We start from the raw sequence: 20,602 nt of genomic DNA, 5'->3' as shown, positions 1-20,602 counted from the left end.
GGTTTCACATGAGGCTCAGTCCCACACCCTGCTATGAAGTCTCCTGAGACTCATGAAAGAGCGAAAGGGGCACCTTGGTTTAAGACCCCTGTATAGAAGGGACAGAGAAAGGCTGTCTGTCAGAGGCTCCCTGCCATACTGACTTGGGATAAAAAATGGATCTTTCTAGATAATTTGTATTGCTGCCACAGGTGTGAAGGAGGAACCCCAGAAACCTCATGGCTCTCTGGGCTCTACAGGGAGTCCTAACCAGTCTGGTAATGGCTACAGCCAGTACCAAAGATTTCGAGGGAAGAAATCTGTATTTGGAATAATTCCAGCTTCACACTGGTACAGATGAGAATCATTAGCATGAGAAAGCCTTACCAAACAATCAGTGCTACAATACCCATGAACAGATCAGGAAACCAGGCAGAGGCACAACTTGTGGGGCTCAGTCCTCTGCGTTATCTCTCTCAACCTGGTAATCCATATCAGAGTGATTTTATCAAAACTATAGATTAAGCTAAATATTTCTTATTTTTGAGTAGGACGTAAATTAAAATTTGTGGAAGACCAACAAAAAGAGAGAGATCTGGACTGTGCATTTATTTTTGAGAAAGCTGATAACAAATGTCATGCCCAAACCACTGTGTTTGTACCCCAAACAGCTGTTGTGATGGCAGCAAAACAGCTCTGCATGTCCCTTTGACTTGCAGACTTGCATTTAGGCAGAGTCTGGGCTCCCCGCTGGTGTAAGTTTACCAAAGAGCAGCTACATCTCACTGTCCTGCCCGGCTACTTCTCTCTGAAGAATTGCAAAGCTCAAGCCCATTCTTACTCTGTGCATCGGTTGTGTTGTGAACAGTCACCATCGGGACTCGGGGACCTTGAAAAGAAGAAGAAAAGAACTTGGTTAAATATCTGTCGAAGCACAAAGAGACTCACATGAACCTGGTTTTGAATTCCACGGAGCTGAAGACTCCTGAGACTCCCTTTCCATGCAAGAGTAATCTAAAAAGCAAATCACCCTGGTATTAGAAAGAGTCTATGAATAAATGACGGTACTGTAGACTTGAAGACATGCAAGGTTTCAAAGCCCTTTCCCAACGGACCACTAAATGCATCTTTCCCTAATTTGTAAACATTATAATTAGCACAAACACAATTAAATTGCTTGCTTTTAAAATTATTCTAATGACACCCAAACATCACAGCACAAAGCATTTACATATTGTATGCTATGGATAACTGTTGCTGTTTTGCAAAGGTTTTATTTTTGGTTTTGTTTTGTTTTAAATTAATTCAACACCAGTTAGTCTCTTACACTAAAAAAGACCACGTATACTGTCTTAACATGCAGCATTTGAAAACACTCAGTATTATACAAAGAGGATTATCATTACTATGCAATGCACATGAATGAATGACAGAATTCATTGCCATAGGGTGCTACACTCTTTAGGATGCTGTAGTCTTTACCACAGGATGCTATAGTCTTCAGCACAGGGTGCTGTAGGACGCTATCGTCTTCAGCACAGTGGTCTGGATTTAACTTCTTGTTCAGAAAGTCACCAAGTGGCTAATTGGTAGAAAAATGGGATGGTACATGAGATTAGGTTCATCTTGTAGTTGTCAGCTTCTTTCTCTCTGTTTTTCAATTATCATCTACTGACTGCTCTTAGAGACAAGACATAGGGCCAAAAGGAGCTTCGGTCTGACCCAGCACAGTCACTTGTAGGCTACTACCATACCTGTTCATAGCTTTTCCAATGAGTTTGACAATACTGTTCAGGAAGGTGGAAGAAGCACTGCAATGATGAAATGGTTAATCCTTAACCTCAGAGACAGTGGTTATTTACTTTCCTTCCCTTTCCCCATAGTGCAATACGATGCAGCAGCAGCAAGTGTGAGCAGCTGAGGAACGATCACCCATACACCCAGCAAAGACCCAAAACAGCAGGGCCAGAGGGCTCTCATGCTGTGTGTGGGTGAAGATCATAGATCATAGAATCATAGAATCATTTAGGTTAGAAAGGACCCTTAAGATCATTGAGTCCAACCATAAACCTAACACTGCCAAGTCCACCACTAAGCCATGTGCCTAATGCCATGTCTACACGTCTTTTAAATACCTCCAGTGATAGTGACTCAACCACTTCCCTGGGCAGCCTGTTCCAGTGCTTGATAACCCTTTTGGTGAAGAATTTTTTCCTAATATAGAGCCTAAACCTCCCCTGGCACAACTTGAGGCCATTTCCTTTTGTCTTGTCGCTAGTCACTTGGGAGAAGAGACCAACACCCACCTCTCTGCAACCCCCTTTCAGGGAATTGTAGAGAGCGATGAGGTCTCCCCTCAGCCTCCTCTTCTCCAGACTGAACAAGCCCAGTTCCCTCAACTGCTCCTCATCAGACTTGTGCTCCAGACCCCTCACCAGCTTCGTCGCCCTTCTCTGGACACGCTCCAGCACCTCAATGTCCTTCTTGTAGTGAGGGGCCCAAAACAGAACGCAGGATTCGAGGTGCGGCCTCACCAGTCTTTGTGGCAGGACTTCTTTTTTGTATATATTATATTTCCAGTTCAAACTTACTACGTGATGAAGGTGTGTAGCTGGTGCGGATGGCAAAATTTGGAACCACCTGCACAAATGACCCGTGGAGAAAAGGTTGTTAGAAACCATGTTTCCTACTTCCTCAGGCTCTGACAGCCTGGTGGCATGCTGCTGGCATGAAGGGGAAACCTGCCATTGTACTCGATTGAATACCAAAACCCCAATGTTTTTTAAGCTTCAAAATTAAGACAGCTTGAAGAGGCTTGATATTCACTGAGATTCAAGCCCTTTAAGATGTCTTGAGTCCTTCAACCTACAAGCAAACCCTGCATGATCACCAGTCACGTGAACCAGAAATTTGTGTAGAGATGACTGAGAAAAAGCCCCTGAAATGCTGTAACGACAGTGCGCACACAAATGGCAACACAAATGGTTTACTCTGAACCCCACATACTGGTTCGGTAAGTGAAATAAGTTCTTGAGAGCAAGAAAGACTTTAGGGTGGTATCATTGTGTCATTGGTTTTCCCTGTGCTGCCAAGAAACCAGATCCCACTGCATACAATCAAGTGTGTTACATGTAGACCTTACCTATACAGAGAAGAGGCAGAAAAAGGATTTATTTATAATTAAGCTGGCTGATATGGCAGCCTGACTTTTGTTTCCTAGTAATTGAGAATTTTCTTCACTAATAATCCGATTGCTTTGTTTTCTTTGAATGCAGCTGAGTGAATATAATGCACAGGGAAAATCATGTTTTACTTACCAGGATTTATTTGAATTTACCTTTCTACTACCAATATACATTGATATGTTGACCATATTTATTTATAAATCTGCTCTGTTTTTTCCCTGCAGTCCCAGAAGCCAGTCTGCTGGAAAAGCAACAAACCTAATAAACAATTCATCATGGGCATGATAAAATCATCACTGAAAATAAAAGGAATCCTCCCAAATGACTTCAATCAGAGCTAGAGCAGTCCTTTAATTAACACAAAAATGCCTAACAAAAAGAAAGGGATAAAGAGAGAAATACAATGCATATAATCCTTTTATTTTCTAATTTATTTTTTCTTTTTCTGTTAGCACTGGAAAAACTGTGAGAAACTAATAAATAAAGGAAATGCCAGTATGTAGTTTAGAAAATTCCATGTGTTACATATTGCGTTTCCTTAGTCTCTCACTGCCTTACTGTCATCTCCCCACATCAATGTTTTAATGTGAGGTCCCATACAAAGATACTCAGTTTGAGGTAATATCAAATAAAAATGTTTTAAAATATGCATCAGTATCCTTGAAAAAGTAGACTTTTGAATTGCTCAATTTTTATTTTTCAACAAATGAGGAAAAATGGTAAAGACAGAAATCTACAGAGTAGAATCATCAGATTTGTGTGAAAGATTACTCTCAATATTAAATATTCCCAATGACGACATTCCAGTTAAACAATGCATTTCACTTGCGAGCAGGCTGAAAGTCATTAAGAAGAAAAACCACATTTTTTTAGGAATTATGTAAATTGCTTATTTCAATGCCAATTTTCAAAGTAAAACAGCCTAGTTACATGCTAGACTATGTCTCTTAATACACACACATCGAAAGTCTTTCAACACTCACAAGTCGAGTGGCTAACGCCTGACAGGGATAGAACGAAATTCTTGAAATTAGGAAGTGTATATTCATTAGCTGCCTCCCATACTTTATTTTTAAACCTAGAACGGTGTGACAGTCCCATTACACATGCCATCTGGTAAATGCCATCCACTGTCATTTGTGGATCTGAGAGTGAAACCTAATTTGTTCAACGAACTGCTGGGAGCTGACAGAAGCAGAGCGAGGACATCCTCTGCTCTATGTCTCCTCTCTCCAGAGCCCTTCCAAACGGGCTTTGATTGGGACTCCTGAGCCCTGGCACATTCTGCTGCTTCTGCTCTTTAATCAGCGCTGATGAGCGCCTGTGTCTACCCGTCCCCCTTGGAAACTTTGCAAATGCTCTGTCTCTTGCTTAGAGAGGTCCTGAGCACACGTGAGCATCAGGTGCAGGCTGGATTTAAGCATTGCTTGTGCTCCTTGCAGAAAAAAACACCAAGTGCTCCACCTTAAGAAAGTAAAGCAGAAACTGAGCTGTTTTGCCCCTGATGTGAAAAGGTAAGAGAAGCCTAGCACGTGCCCCATAACCTGGGTGACTGTTCCCAAAATCATGGGCAGGCCACTTCCCTGCATGACGAGGGGATGATGATGCTGTTGGATTTCTGATGATGCTGTTGGATTTATAGTTACAAGCAGGGCTGTGCTACACCCCGAGGTGTGGGACTTGGCGCTGCTGCTCCCTGACACCTTCCCCAAATTATTTAGGATGCTGGGTTGCACTGTACAGGCTCTATAACCCTGTTATCCCTCTCTGCAACACTCCGGCAGGAGAGGGATGGGGTGGGCTGGAGCATTGGCAGCTGGGACCGCTTCACCTGGCTTGCGGGCTCCGCTCCCTTCTCCTCGGCTCCAGCGTTGCACCAGCTAACTCCAGTAACTTGACAGCAGTTTTAATGGTGCTGCATTAATTGTAGCATAAGAGAAAGGACCAAAACTATTGACAGGAGAACTTCTGTGTGTACAGACATGATCTATACATTCCTGGATAGACACATAGTAAATAATACTGCATAAATCTTTAGTTACTGGAACGAGATTTTCAGTTAATACAGCTAAAAACCTGGCTTTATGGTAAGGCCTTTGACTTTAAAAACGTTACTATCATTATCCATGCTAGAAGAAAATTAAGCCATATCACTGTACTGACACAGGCAAATTTATCATCAAGGAAGTACTACCTGCTGTGATCTGAAAGTGTACAGAAACTCAGTGCCTCAGTAATATGACAAGAAAAAGCATTGGCCATGGCTTGTCATCAATTTTTTAAGCCGCTTTCATTACTATTTCCAAGAGGGTTCTGCTTAAACACTATCAGAAGGAAGCGACTCTAGATATTTAGGTGTTAAGCTGTAGCTTTCCAGAATAAAACCCAAGAATCATACAACTTTGAACAAAATATTTACCAGACATTTGTTTTGTAATACTTTTAAGGGAATATTCCAAAGTATTCCTGATGTTTTAATGATCTAAACAGCACAGGAAATTATATCAGCTATAACTTTAAAATGAAAGTAGTGATTATAAAAAGAATATGAAGGAAAATTGCAAAAAAGGTAATCAAAGTTATCTAAGTGTTAAAAAAGAAAAAAAAGATGAATTGTCTTATTCTTCATATCCATATTCTCAAAGGCTTCAATGTGGCAGATAATTTCAGACCAGAAGCTAAATTCACAGTGTGTAAACAATGAAAATTCAAATACTCTCTGCCAGCACCACCATCGTATCTCTTAAGCGCTGATGAATGATTTAAAAGAGCAGCTGCAAGCAATGGGAGCTGAGAGGGTCTGGCTCTGCACAAGTGAGATAATTGACAACAGCCATCTCTGTGTACAGATTCCAGATCTCTTTATTTGCTAATCCATGAATTATTTATATGTGCTGCATAAAGTTCATATGTTGGGGTGATATTATCAGCCTAATAAATAAAGACATGGAGAGGTCTGTGAACCACTGCTTACAATTAAAATATTTTCCCATTTACAGTATTTTCCAGTCTATGCTACAGACAGATGTTCATGCTGTTTGCTTTGGCACAGCTTTGGCTTGTTGACACAAACATCAAAGAGATTTGTGCTGCTATTCACCCTCCCCAAGGCGTTTAATTTTTTAATCTAATCTTTACTTCCTCAAACGTAACTTGTCTTGTAAAATAATCAATACTGTCTTGTTCTCAGGCAACACGCAGGATTGCACAAACCACACCGATGGTACTGCTTGTTTCTGCCCTGTCTGATACCAGTAATAAATTTCATGCTTACTTTATGTAGAGCAGAAATAAATCTGGTTGTTCTGAGGTGGCTTCAGTTAGCAGTGTCTAGAGGGCAAATGAGCAAGAGATTTGTCCTTAATTATACTATACAAAATAGGTCCGATGAGTTCTTCAAACGTTGCTCGAGTGAATAAGCATGGTCAGTTCATTCCACAGGATTTTGAGAGGCGCCTACAAACAGCAGTGTGGGAAGCTGGGCTGACTCTAACCGGCTCTATCCCACTGGCTGTCCTATGGTCACTGAAACACAGAAGGACATGGGACCTCCGGGTCTGAGAAGACCCTCCCTTGCTTCTTCAGGTAATTGTGTATTATAAAACCATTGACAAAAGCCCTCTAAATATAATTCTGGTTTTGCTGATGAAATTCCTACTGGTGTCTCGCTCTTCTGGTATGAGCTGCCTTCTAACTTGAAGCTACACTGGCTGTCACTCCAATTTACACCTTTTTGGGTTTGTTCCAACAAGCTGTTTCTGCTAATCATGAGTATTCCCATTATCACAGAATCACAGAATCACTACTGTTGGAAAAGACCTGTAAGATCATCAAGTCCAACCATCAACTAACACCACCATGCCCATTAAACCATGTCCCACAATGCCTCGTCCACACGTTCCTTAACATTCCTTAATTATAGTTAACATGTTGGAACTTAACACGTTCCTTAATTATAGCTAGACTCACAGTCATGTGTCCCCAAAGCTCTCATCCAGCAGGATAAATGACTTTATTTTAGCTCCCTTTTGTAAGACAAAGTTTCTTTTCCTCTTATTCCTTAATGCAAGAGCATTTCAATTCAGTTCCTCCTTCCTGAACAGAAATGGCCAGGGCTCTACCCCTGCTGCAGAGGACGACTTAACCGGTCCTTATGCAGTGAAATTGCTACATGCCCAGTTCTGTGGAAAATTGTTTGCCTGGTCCATCCTAAAAGAGCATTTGCCTTTTCCATGACCACAGCTGGTAGGCGGTTTGCAGATATCCAGTGATCAGCATTGCATGCCCAGGCACCCATCTGCTCTTCTGAGGCATTTGTAACTCTCGAGCTTCAAGCATACAAGACAAATTCTCGTCCTGAGTCACCATGTACTTAATTTTGCTCTTTGTACTATTAATTTCTCCCATTCCAGCCCTGCAAGACAGCCAGTGTCTTCAGTATTTCTCTCTGCCTTCTGATGATGCTTATCAGCTTTGTGGCCTTAACAAATTCCATTAGCTGTGTCCAGCTTTGGGTTCCCAGGCTGCCAGGGAACAATCTAAGTAATGTCATTTCCAAAACCAGCTCCTAATAAACCCTGCTGCTGATGTCCAATTAGCCTTCTATTTCACTTCATCATAATCTACTGCGTTCTTTCATTTAGCTGGTACTTAACCTTCCCTTACAATTCTTTCACTGATCCCCATCCTCTCCTTAATTAGTATCATCCAATGAGGTATCACATCAAGTGGGATGAGTGAAAGCATTTCCTTCCTTTCATGAGGCTTTGGCTAAGGTTTTCAAAAGCCGTAATGCAATAATGCATGTGGATGCTTCGAAAGAGGAACACGGAAAACCTAAGACCTTCAAGAAACATTGCAGGTGCATTCATCTGTTATAGTGATAAGATCAGCTTTAAAAGGGAGGTAGGTTAGGAGAATTTGCTCGTATAGTTCCTGAATCTGATAGTGCACCATGACTGTGTACCTGGAGATGTAAGTACCAGAGGTAGGAGGGAATCACTCCAGCTCATGGGGCGATCACTGACTTCCCAAAAGGCTAAGGTATTTTGTTCTAGTATGCTGGTTTAGATCTATGGTTGGAAGAACAAATCTGAACAGAGAAATGCCCGTACCCAACTCTCTCTCTTTTTCCAATTTATGTTCTATTTCCTGCCATTTCTAATTGAATCCCTCATTAATTTAACCTCTTTCAATTAAATTTTAATCCAGGTCTTCTGCAAACTTTGAAAAGAGATGAAAGCAAAAGTTTAACATTTGTCCCTATTTCTAAAATATAAGTTTCTTATTGGATTAATATGTGCTAATCCTAAGAGAAATACCATATGTGCAGGAACATGCCTGACATTTTATGTATTCCCTGCCTACCTTGGAAAGTCTCTGGATAACTCAGGATGCCCAGGGAGGTTGTGCACTCTCCATCCTTGGAGGCTTTGAAGACAAGACTAGACACAGCCCTGAGCAACCTGGTCTGATCTCTTCTCTGACGATGTTTGGAGCAGGAGGTTGCACTACAGACCTCCTAAGGTTCCTTCCCACCCGAATTCTCCTATGATTTTGTGATTCCATGATTAAAAAGTGTCACAAATGGCAGTGCCGTCATGATGGAGAGACTGTGTAGCCATGTCCTGGTAGAGCTGTGGAAGGGCGTTGCAGTCCCTGTTACTCCTCCCAGCTCCCCTAATAAACATACTGCTGATACATTCAAGGGAAAAGGATATTTCCTTGTAATCACAGCATGAAAGAAAATACACTCTTCTCAGTGCCGTTTACAACTCATTAACATTGAGAGAATAAAACCCCATTGTATATTTTGTGTTTATTCCATTAAAAGCCTAGTATAAATTGATTCAGATAATCTTAATTTATTCTTTTCCATAAGTAAAATTCTCTTGCAACAAAAGAATTATATCCTAGCTAGCTAAGTAATAACTGATGCTGGATATTAACTTTTAAAAAATACAACTCGTAAATAACATTGCTTCACATTGTCTGGTTATTAAGCTGTTTTCCTCTCATGAGTTCTCAGGTTTTAATATATCCTTAATGTACTGACTGCATTAATAAAGGACTAAACAAGTATCATGCAAACAGAAAACAAAAGGCAGCAATAAACCTTACAGCTGGTCCAGCTGGCAAACAAGGTGAAAGAAGCAGTTTTCCTTAGAGGAAGCTTTACATCTAGCAGGATGGTAACATCTGTACTACCCACTGTAGAATAATGAGTTCAACCAAGGTCGCTCATATATCTGGAAATAACGCACATGCACCCTAGTCTCAACATGCAGGAGGCCACTGCCTGATTTGTGAAGCTTCATTATTTGAAGCATCGGAGGAAGCCTCTTGTCATGGTCATTTATCTCCTACGAGTGGCGTTCAGATAAAATTTTATATGTATGAAATGACCGAATGACAGCAACCCTGGCTGTAAGCAGATGATAGATCACCTTCCTCTGGGCCATGCCAGACAGCTCATACTTACAAGCAAGAATCAAAATGAAAACAGGATCAAAGCATGTAAAAGCAAGGAACACATAGTGCTTTGCAGAATGAGGTAATTTTAAAGGGGATAGGAGTTTCACTTTCATTCCACAATCTTCTTTTTACATGCGCTGGAAATTACAGGTGTTTTCTATTCATTTTATTATTAAAGATTCACGTATATTTTTTTTTCTCTTATTCTATGTCACTGAGTATTTATGGGTACTTTTCACAGCATTAAATATGTATAACAATACAGTGAAATACTTTATAACATAAACTAATGGTCTACTTAAAGGAAGACAAAGTGTGACTGGAACATCCATAAAAGCCACCATTTTAATTAATCTCAGACTACTTTAAGAACTACGGTGTTAACAGCTGATAGAAAAGAAGTTCTTTTTCAAATTCCAAGCCACTAATAGCATTCTATCTTTTCCTGGAGAAAAAGCTCTTGTGGTACCTTCTGTTTGTGCAAAAGGGATTTTTCATATCACTATGCTATTTTGAAGCCATACAAGCATGTGAGGGAGTGAGAGTGACCTCTCCCCACACTGCCTTTACCCACAGGATTTCTGACCCGTGAACCGCACACAAAGGAGTTGAGATGCAAGAGCCAACCTCGGCTGTTAAGTAAGAAAGGGAGTCAAGTGAATGCAAATGTGAATTATATAGTAATTATAATATAAATAGGACCCAGAGATTAAGTCTGTGCATGCTTTCAAACAGCAGAAACTAATTTAAGCTTCATAAGCCTCAGGAAAAGTTCCAAAAGGTCACAGTTTGCCTGGAAGCACTAATTACAGCCTCCCGCTACTGGGTATACAAAACCCCAAGCATTGTTGTAATCATCCTTGTATAGGAAACCATTCTGGTCACAACAGATAACAGTCACCCAGTGACCTAATATGTGAGCAACCACCGGGAATGCCTTCCAGGCACGAGCATGGCTGCTGTGCTCATTTAGCATTTGGCTGTGTGGGAACCTGCACCCACACTGTTGGGTCATGCCTGGTTCCTGGAGGTTGTTATCACATCAGAGGACATTTAGCTGCACTTCAGTGTTACCTCCATTTTCATATGCATCTTGGATTTTGTTAGCCAGATATTTTGCCTAGGATGCCTGGCTTGTGCAGTAGCACAAGGACAGCACACTCTTGGGGATTGCCTGTCCTGCTCTACCCAGAAAGACAACACCATGTTCAGACCCGCATAGCACAAAGTGTCAAACACAGGCTTTCTACCCCTTGCTGTAGACCTCAGATCCAGTCCAAGGACAGCTCAGATGGTTCAGAAAATCTGAACCCCCATGAGCTGCACATAAGGCAATAAGTAGCAAAACTTTCTGTTGAAGATTATATATATATATACACACACATATATAAAATCCTATAAGTCTATACATCTACATCTATGTTCTCTATCTATATCTATATATAGATGGCTGGACAGCCGAGCCCAGAGAGTCGTGGTGAACGGAGCGAAATCCAGTTGGCAGCTGGTCACAAGCGGAGTCCCCCAGGGCTCAGTTTTGGGGCCGGTCTTGTTTAATAAATTTATCGATGATCTGGATGAGGGGATTGAGTGCTCGCTCAGCAAGTTTGCAGATGACACCAAGTTGGGTGGGAGTGTTGATCTGCTCGAGGGTCGGAAGGCTCTGCAGAGGGATGTGGACAGGCTGGATCGATGGGCCGAGGCCACTTGTATGAGGTTCAACAAGGCCAAGTGCCGGGTCCTGCACTTGGGTCACAACAACCCCAGACAACGCTACAGGCTTGGGGACGAGTGGCTGGAAAGCTGCCCCGCAGAAAAGGACCTGGGGGTGTTGATTGACAGCCGGCTGAAGATAAGCCAGCAGTGTGCCCAGGTGGCCAAGAAGGCCAACGGCATCCTGGCCTGTATCAGAAACAGCGTGGCCAGCAGGAGTAGGGAGGTGATCGTGCCCCTGTACTCGGTGCTGGTGAGGCCGCAGCTCGAATGCTGTGTTCAGTTTTGGGCCCCTCACTCCAAGAAGGACATTGAGGTGCTGGAGCGTGTCCAGAGAAGGGCGACGAAGCTGGTGAGGGGTCTGGAGCACAAGTCTGATGAGGAGCAGCTGAGGGAGCTGGGGTTGTTCAGTCTGGAGAAGAGGAGGCTGAGGGGAGACCTCAGCGCTCTCTACAATTACCTGAAAGGGGGTTGCAGAGAGGTGGGTGTTGGTCTCTTCTCCCAAGTGACGAGTGACAAGACAAGAGGAAATGGCCTCAAGTTGTGCCAGGGTAGGTTTAGACTGGATATTAGGAAAAATTTCTTTACTGAGAGAGTGGTGAGACACTGCAATAATCTGCCCAGGGAAGTGGTAGAGTCACTGTCACTGGAGGTGTTCAAGGAACGTGTGGATGTGGCATTGTGGGACATGGTTTAGTGGGCATGGTGGTGTTAGTTGATGGTTGGACTTGATGATCTTACAGGTCTTTTCCAACCTTAGTGATTCTGTGATTCTGTGATTCTGTGAACTCTACTCTGGGGTGCAGCAGTAATAAGCTGCAGTCATCAGATGGCCCGTAAAATACTCCCAAATCCTCGCTCCCTAAAAAATTTAAACTAGTGTTGCCCGCTTCCATCCCCACCTCGGCCACTTGTTCTGTTCCAGCATTTCCCACTCCCTTGCGTGATCAGAAAGATTTGTACAACCATCCAGCAAAACAGCAGAAGAGCTTCTAGAACTGATCCTAGCAGAAAAAAAGTATTGTATTTAATTTTCATTCAGTTCAGTCCCTGGACCCAGCTCAGACTGAGCCTATTTGTGGCGCAGGCAGCAGACTGGTGAAAAAGCCGCCAAGGTGGACAGAGGATGGAGTTGGCTCTTCCAGTGGCAGCACTGACTTTGTCTTCCAGTCCTTGTGGACATACAGTGCTGTGGTCCTCCAAGGTGTACTGATGAAAAATAATATAAGGTGCTTTATAGGGGGTTATCGCATTTCACAGCAAGGTGAGGTGGGGCAGAGAGAGGCACAATCAGTCAGGATAGCAGGCAGAAACCACCTTCCCCTGAGCCTCCTCTTCCTGGTCACTGCCTGGGAGCTATCGCTTATGGTGCCTGCAGTGAGGAAAGCATCTAAAGTTGGCTCTCAGCCTTGGCTGGGGTCTTCAGAGCTGTTGACGTGGCTATACTGAAGTGCGGTGGCAGCTGGTGCATACCCCATTAGCAAAATCCGGGAAGCAACCTTTCACATTTGTTTAAACCAGGGCGTACTTATTGTTCTTCTCTATCCATAGGCTCTCAACTTGGTTAATAAAATTCCTTCTCAGTGCTAGTAGTTATTTCAGCATCTAATTAAGTCTCTTTAGACTACCTCAACGACATCATTTATCATGATCCTTGCCAAAGGTCACCTGAATTGCCAAGCTCTGGTATTCTTAGCAGAAACAGCTGCACTTAGAAAGCATTTACTTGAATTTCAGTAAGAAGTACTTTGGAGACACTCTAAGATGCTTTGCCATTACCATGATGGGTAGTTTTATGATATTATTAGTTGACACTAAACCCACATGCTTCAGAAATATTGCCAGGCAGCAGGCTTTCTACGTAACTAAGCTTACGTAGGGATTAAATGTAGGTATTTCCCCTCTGCATGTTTAATGTTTGTTTCAGGCCCTGAAGTGACATACTTGTACCCATAGCAGCAAGCTTTCCCCAGCCGTCTGCCAGAGATGCCCCAAGCCACATGAAGTGGCTACCTGCAGAGGTTAAATAGGAACTTCAGCTTCTTCATCTCTCAAAAGCAAGAAAAAGAGTTTCTACCATTTGGGTGTTATCGACAGAAAACACTCCTAATGAAACACTCGCCCTGTAGCGTTTGACAAGAAAACACTTTTTCCCCCGTTCAAATCCTTCTTAGACGATCAATACTTCCATATCACCCTCAAGGAGCAAACTGCACACACATACACATCTAAGGACCCTCCAAACCGAAAAAGCCGCAGCATGATGTTGCCCCTCACAGCTGCACTGGATCTCCCAGTTTCTAACACACTCACAGTGTTATAAAAACATATAATACATAATGACGTGCTTTAAGCCAAAATGGGTTATTATATTTTTCACAACTGTTTTACTGCTGCTATAACTCAAAATTCAATCCCTTGTTCAAGAGATCGTTGCTATCTCTAAAGGCACTGAGCGATGCTACGGTGGCAGGGGAGGCTGGTCTTGCTGGAGTCCCGTCCTGCGACGTGCTGAGGGGCTCCTCTGCTGCTCTGGGTACCTCCAGCTCCCGCTGCAGCTGGTGGGAGTTAAGAGCATTCAGCACCTGGGAGGACTGCCCCGCACTTATTAAGGCCTGTGATGTAATTACAGACTAGTTACGGAATTGCTATTGAGATGAAACATCGTGCGGTACTGTGAGCTAACAGCAAATGTGTGCAACCATGCCTTGTTAACTCTTCACTCCGGTATGATTTAATCATTTTACATGCTGGTTTTGTTACAGGGGTGCTTTCCTGCATACTAATAGCTGGGATTCGGCTAGGAAGGTTTCTCTGCAGTGAATAGATTGAAGATTCACTGTATCTTTCAAAACCACTCCGGTAATTTGTCCGTCTAGGAGCCTCTATGTCCCTTATTGTCACTGCACATGTAAGCGCTGCAGTCAGTAATGGATTTTATTTTCACAACACCTCTAGGAAGCTGGAATTACAAGACCTGCTTGAGTTCTCTAAAGGAGCTTACAACAGAGAAAAAAAAAATCAAACCCATATGTCCTAACTAGCATTTTGCAACTAGTTAGGACTTCTCGGACCACCGTTACCGAACGTGTCTTTGAACTCTCTGTCTACATGCTGGCCAACAAATTAAAACAACTATTATAAAATCCACTTGTTTGTAAGTATACATATCATAGGTGTCCACATTCAGCTCAGGATTTAGAGAATCCAACAGTACTATACAATTAATATGTTTGTTTTGTTATAGAAAGGGAAAAAAAGAAAGCAGTCCACCTACTTTTTGCGGATATATTTGCCTAAATATTGAGTTGGTTTACAGTTCATGAATAGCCAAATATATCCAGGGAGGAGGTAAGCTGATACTTTCATTATTGCTTGCACTGATGTTTACCTGAGCATAACTACTACTAAGAACGATCTGGTTCCAGGAATGCTGTTGATGACACTGATATGTAAGATGTCTATGTGATATGTAAAGTAATCCATGAGCAATGTAGTTAGGTTTTGTAGACAAACCATTGCTTTATGAACTTGTGCTGTTGAATGGTAGACAACTTACATTGATTTATAGCTCCTGGCATCTGCTTGCCTGTAGTGAGTATAAAAAATCCTTGTCTCCAGGTTTTCCATTGCTTTCCAGGGATGGTAGGTCTGCCCCAAATGGCACAGGTTAAAAGGTCTGATTAAATGAAGGAACTGAGAAAGATGTAGAAAGAGGTTCATTATTCTCCTGCCTGAAGGCATGAGCCAACCTCTTATTGCAGGAGCTGGGGCAGACATGTCCCTGATGGGTACATTATTGCAAAAATCCTGAAGAGAGTAATTATGCACCATCCTCTGATGGAGACAGGCTACAGAGCTAGACACAGTTTTGGTCTCTTCCAGTAGCCAATGGACCTTTTCCTTGGAGTGCTGTCTTGCAATATGAGGAAGGAAATGGGGGTCATGATACTTGACTCAAGATGTGGCCCTAGGCAAACCACTAATTCTCACCGTACCTTTGCTCTCCACTTGGTAAAAGCATGAAAATGATCAGCTGGGGAAAAGTTGCAAAGGGCTTTACGCATCTTCCCATAACTCAAATTAAACGCTTAGTGCAGTATTTATTTTGTCAACTATAAAACTTCTATTCCCTCCTCCCTGTGTCCTGATAAATCTCAATATATAATTATCCTGAGATATTAAATAATGTTAAGCTTTTCCAGTTCAAAGATACATAGATGTACAAATTACTGCCAATAATGTCTCTGTGATGATCCCATGGCCCCCTCATATTAATGGAGAAACTAAAGCAAAATGCGGTTTGATTCACTCATGGTGAAAGACAAATGTCATGATCTTCTTTAATGAGGCAGAAAGGATTCAGACACTTTTATTCAGAAAGTAAGTCCCTAGCAGTAGAAAACCCTGTTTTTTTTGTGATGAATATTACAGACAAAAATTTCTCATGAGTGATATGCTAGAACTAGTACATTTTTGTGAAGATATTTGTTGATTAAAACTCATACCTCTAGGATTTTATGGGATTTTCAGGGAAAAACATTTCCCAAACTCAGCATACAAGAAGTGCTGATGAAACTCACTGAATCCATAAGAATGGCAAAATAAAATGTTGCTTTGTTACCGTGAAATTCATCAACAAATCCAAGCACTTTATTGGTTTTAATTTAGCTTGTCTTTGGGATGCATTCAAGCCTGTCTAAATCAGCTAGTAATCCCATGAGAGAATAAAATACTAGGAGATTTTCCAAAATATATATTATCAAAGAAGACAAAGCCTTTAGGCAGTAATGGCATCTAAGTATAGCAACAATACTAGAAACAATGCCCAGAATTTTATGTTTATTCACATTTAAAAAAAAAAATAATGTTTTTTAAATCCTCGAGCTGAGCGATGCCAATGGTAATGGTGCTGGATGCTGCCGTTTCAAAGGATGTTCCCACCCACCCAGCTGTTGGCTGAGCTTATCTTGCGCTGCACAGCACTGGGCTGTGCAGTACACGAGGCAGCGTTAATGACCCAGTTTTCCCACTTTTCTGACCACCTCCAGCCTCCTTTAAAAGTTCTTTTGCACAGGAATGCTGGCTAGTGGGTTTTAGTACAAAGCCTCATTATTATAAGAAAGCAGGAGAGGTGCTAGTTAGTAATCATTAACCGGCTTTAGAAAGATTGCACTGATCAAGGACAATGATGAGCCCTGTTTTGAATCCTGGTCCCAACAACCATAAATGCTGAGCTGATGCATTCCCCTAAAGCAGCCCTCATCGTAAATTAGTGATTTCACTTCACGTCTTCTGTAACTTAGACTTGCATACACTCAAAATTTCTGTGTATATGGTATCCTCCAGAGGTGTAACCATACATTTCAGGTTTGTACCATCTGTGTGGGCAGGAGCTTCTGCTGCAACCACATCAGAGGGCAGAAAAAAATCTAGATTTGTAAAATTATTCCAAAACATGGTTTTAGACCTCTCCATACTAGAAGGCTGAGCCTTGCTAAATCACGCTCTGGACTCTGCGGTGTTAAAATGTGATTAAAAAAGAGGTCAGGACAACCCGCCACAAAGCAGAGCCAGATGATTTGATGAAACTTGGTAGTGAAAGTCTTTGCTGAGGAGTCCAACAAAAATCTGGAAAATAAAAGAAATGTAGAATAATAAAAGGACTTTTTTAATGCTCAGAATAAACCTAATAAGTGGAAGCAGCATGTAATGTTCCTAAGTGTTCCCATGTGCAGATGGTGTTTCCATATTCCACCAAGAGGGAGGAAAGAAGATAATTAAATTCTCAAGAAACAGTTTAAGGAGCTAAGAAGTTTATAGCTACATGCTGCCTCTATAAAGAATAATCTTGCAGCACTTGTCTTTAAAACTCATAAATACACAGAAAGAATTACACGTACAATGGTATGAGGAACTTGACTCAGATTATTGCTAATTTGGTTGCGTTGCTTCTTCATTTGTATGAATCACTCTCAAAGGAGATCCTTAAATTGTGAATTTTTCCTACTCTGTGCTTTTGCACCAGTTGTTTTCTCTTTATGGGACTGAACCAGGATTTTATCTGGCAGGACCTAAGAGCTATAAATCCTATTTTTAATGATTTCCCAGACCTAGAGGCATCCTTCAGTACTGTAGGGCCAGGAGTGTAGTTACAGAGCTGTTGTCATCCTGGCTGCTGGCTCAGAGGCCATACCTGGGGAAAAGCAGATATATACCCAGATAAATCCCTTTCCTGATGGTTCTTTAGGTATTTTATCAAGCACAGCTCAATTACAACATATCATTTTGCTTTACAGCTAGAAAATTGCCTGCTAGGAAAGGCAGAGATGACTTCATTCCTGTTACCTGTGATTACTGATCTACAGCATCTAGGCTGAGCTACTGATAACTGCAGTGCTAGACAGGACATGCAAATCAGGTGATAATACTTTTAACAATTTTCTTAGAAGAGTCTATTTTCCTTTCTCCAAAGAGAGAGACAGCTTTGAAGTCATTTGATCTGCAAAATACTGACAGTAAAGACTACCAGTCAGCTACAAACATAGGTTCCAGCAGAGATAATCTTCAAAAAGCCAGGATAAACTATAGTGATTTTATGGTATTTTGAATCAAAACAATCTTACTGGGTTTGGAAAAGAAGGAAAGACTTGAGACCTATAGAAGAAGATAGCGTTCCCTGTTCTAAGTTACACTGTTACCTCTTTTCAAAGTGAAAGCTGTTTTTTCCCAAATCGGTCAATGAATGAAAGGATAATATACAGTGCTGTGGCAAAGGCACTTGTCTATCACCAGCAACCATGCCGAGCACAAGACAATAGTTTTCTCTCAGTCCTCATTATAGTCCTCTCCCCTCTGTGTAACTACCAATTTTCTTTGTGTCATCCCTAAAAATGATTAATCCCTTCCTGATAATGCATGATTACGGAGAATTTTAATTAGGAGGCTGGTAGGCATTCCATGAAAAACACACCCTCCTATCATTTTCATCATGTATTAAACAGCATTAATTGCAGTAATGTATGCATGTGCCAGAGGTCTTCCTCACTATTCCTCTTGTCTCAAAGCCAGAAGGCGTTAACCCTTTGTGGGGTTAACAACTCACACCTCCCCAAGTGCCCTGAGCCGTCCAAGGTCAGCTTATGGCTGAGGTCAGTTGATGGAGACTGACCAATAATGTAAAGGATGCTATGATGCCGCTGTCTGCAATAGCAGGGACTTGAACTCCAGGATCCAGAAAATCTTTGCCAGTTCTGTATGTTCAAGCAAAAGTCTCAGTGACTTTACAGATTTTTTATGAGTGAAGATGCTGTAACCAAACCTGCTCCACAGAGTATCAGAGTACAAGTCAACCTGCACTAGAAACGGTTGCACGTCCTTTCTTCACCCATGAACGACCTCATTAGGACTCAAGTTTTAATAGTGCTGGCAGGTTACACTGGGGAGCCAGGGGAGGAGTCACTGAAGACAAGGTGCAGCTATTTAAAATGGAAATACTAAAACACTACACAGCTGACTATGGTGGTAGTTATTGATAAAGCTTCATCCTTCAGAGAAGGAGCTATCACCTAAAAATGGGCTTTAGTGCTTCACTGGCTCAGCGTCATTCAGCCTTGCGCTGTACATGTCTGAGCTGCTCTAAAGAAACAGGAATAAATTGATTTCCACAGCCAAAACTTGTAATTTCTTACCCTTTTCTCTATGCAATTGAATTTTACATCCCATTCTAGATGAGAAATCCCATCCTCAATTAAATTTATGTATAAAGTAGCAAAACCCTTCCATCCAGAACTTCTTTCTGTTTATCTTAGAGGAAATCAGTGGCAGTGCCTGTGCTGGTTTATGAGAGGAGACAAAAGTGTAAGCCCATATTTTATGATGAAAATGACAGTAGGAGTGACCTTGCTTCAGCACATATTGCTTTTTTGACAGTGTCTAGAGGAGATAATCTAACAGCAGTCTGCAAAGCGTCATGTTTCCTTAGATCCTGCTACAGTAATTCAATGATGAGCATATAAAATTAGATGAAAAATAAGGTAACTAGCCTTCTGGGACTGAGTGATTGCAATAAATGTTGCCTCCTGACAGTAAGCATTACATTGTCCTCTTGAAAGAGAGGTTACCTTTTATTATAGCATACTACTTCTCTCATTTCAGTCTGTGCCAGGTAGCACTGCTGTTAAGCATAGTCTGCAGAACAGCAAAAAAACCTTTAAGACATTATATGCTGCCCCTAAGGTACTAAAGCAGTGAGCAGAAAACTTCCAACTCTTCACCTTTGGGATCAAATGAACAATGCCAGACCTTTCCTGTTTTGTTTTTTTTTAAAGATATATGTTTTCCCTTTCCATCGCCTTTCATTTAAGTATCACAGAGTACTTTATAAGCACTGATTGCTTAATCAAATCTTACAAACCTTGCCATCCATTTTAGAGAGGTTAAGCTGAGCCACAGTCGTGTCTGTGTCTCTAAACTCAGCGATGTTTGCAACTGAAGAACACAAAGCAAGTTAGTAAAAGGGATAGAGTGAAACTGAGGCAAGGTGGAGGTTAGTCTCTAAGTGTCAGCACAGAAATTGTTTTCAAGCCATAAATATCTGCCCATTCATTTGTACTGTGGACAGGTGAGAAAATACAATTTTTTAAATTATGACAGGCTTGATCAGAGTAAAATCATTTATGTTTAGCTACCTTCAAAGATGCATACAGGTCTGGCATAAAGTCGTACACCAGTCACTGCTACAAACACACACTTTTGTAGGCAGTCACAGAGTATACAGCAAGACCTGAGCTCTGTCTGCTTTTATACAGCAAACAGCAACAGGTACTGTCTGCCACTGTCTGGTCATTAACATCGACTCCAACCGTGATTTTTTTGGGGAAGCAGAGGTGGGAACTCCAGACAGAACCCCTTGGGTAGCAAACGTTGTAAGACAAACACTTGTCCGCTCTGGTGGGCTGCTGCTGCCCTACCTGCTTGATCAACTGCAGGATAAGCAGGGCTCCTTGATATATCCTCATTCAAGTAGCTTTTCCATCCATGTGTTATATGTGTATATGAATAAATAGGATTTCCTGCTAATCAAGAAGATACTAGAGTATGACTGCTTACGAGCAGTAAAATAATACCCTGAGAAAGAGAGGCAATGCCAAGCTTTAGCTAAGCAGCCTGAGGAGCTGTGGAAAAGGAAGTCTCCTATCAGTGGATGCAAGTGATTCTCCATCAAATCGCAACAGCTCTACCCTAGTTGC

General features: G+C 41.7%; 1 protein-coding gene across 2 annotated transcripts in view; it reads right to left on the bottom strand.

The window, feature by feature from the left end:
* The window catches only part of DPP6 (dipeptidyl peptidase like 6), a 422,729-nt gene that overhangs the window by 15,252 nt on the left and 386,875 nt on the right, over positions 1-20,602 (bottom strand). For both annotated transcript variants that reach the window (XM_059819117.1, XM_059819118.1), the window contains exon 17: positions 821-868. In XM_059819117.1, the coding sequence (XP_059675100.1) occupies positions 821-868 (48 nt within the window). The remainder of the gene's footprint in view (positions 1-820; positions 869-20,602) is intronic.

The sequence above is a fragment of the Gavia stellata genome, chromosome 6 (genome assembly GCF_030936135.1).
Source record: "Gavia stellata isolate bGavSte3 chromosome 6, bGavSte3.hap2, whole genome shotgun sequence".
Taxonomy (NCBI): Eukaryota; Metazoa; Chordata; class Aves; order Gaviiformes; family Gaviidae; genus Gavia; species Gavia stellata.
This window is presented reverse-complemented; position numbering and strand designations above follow the sequence as displayed.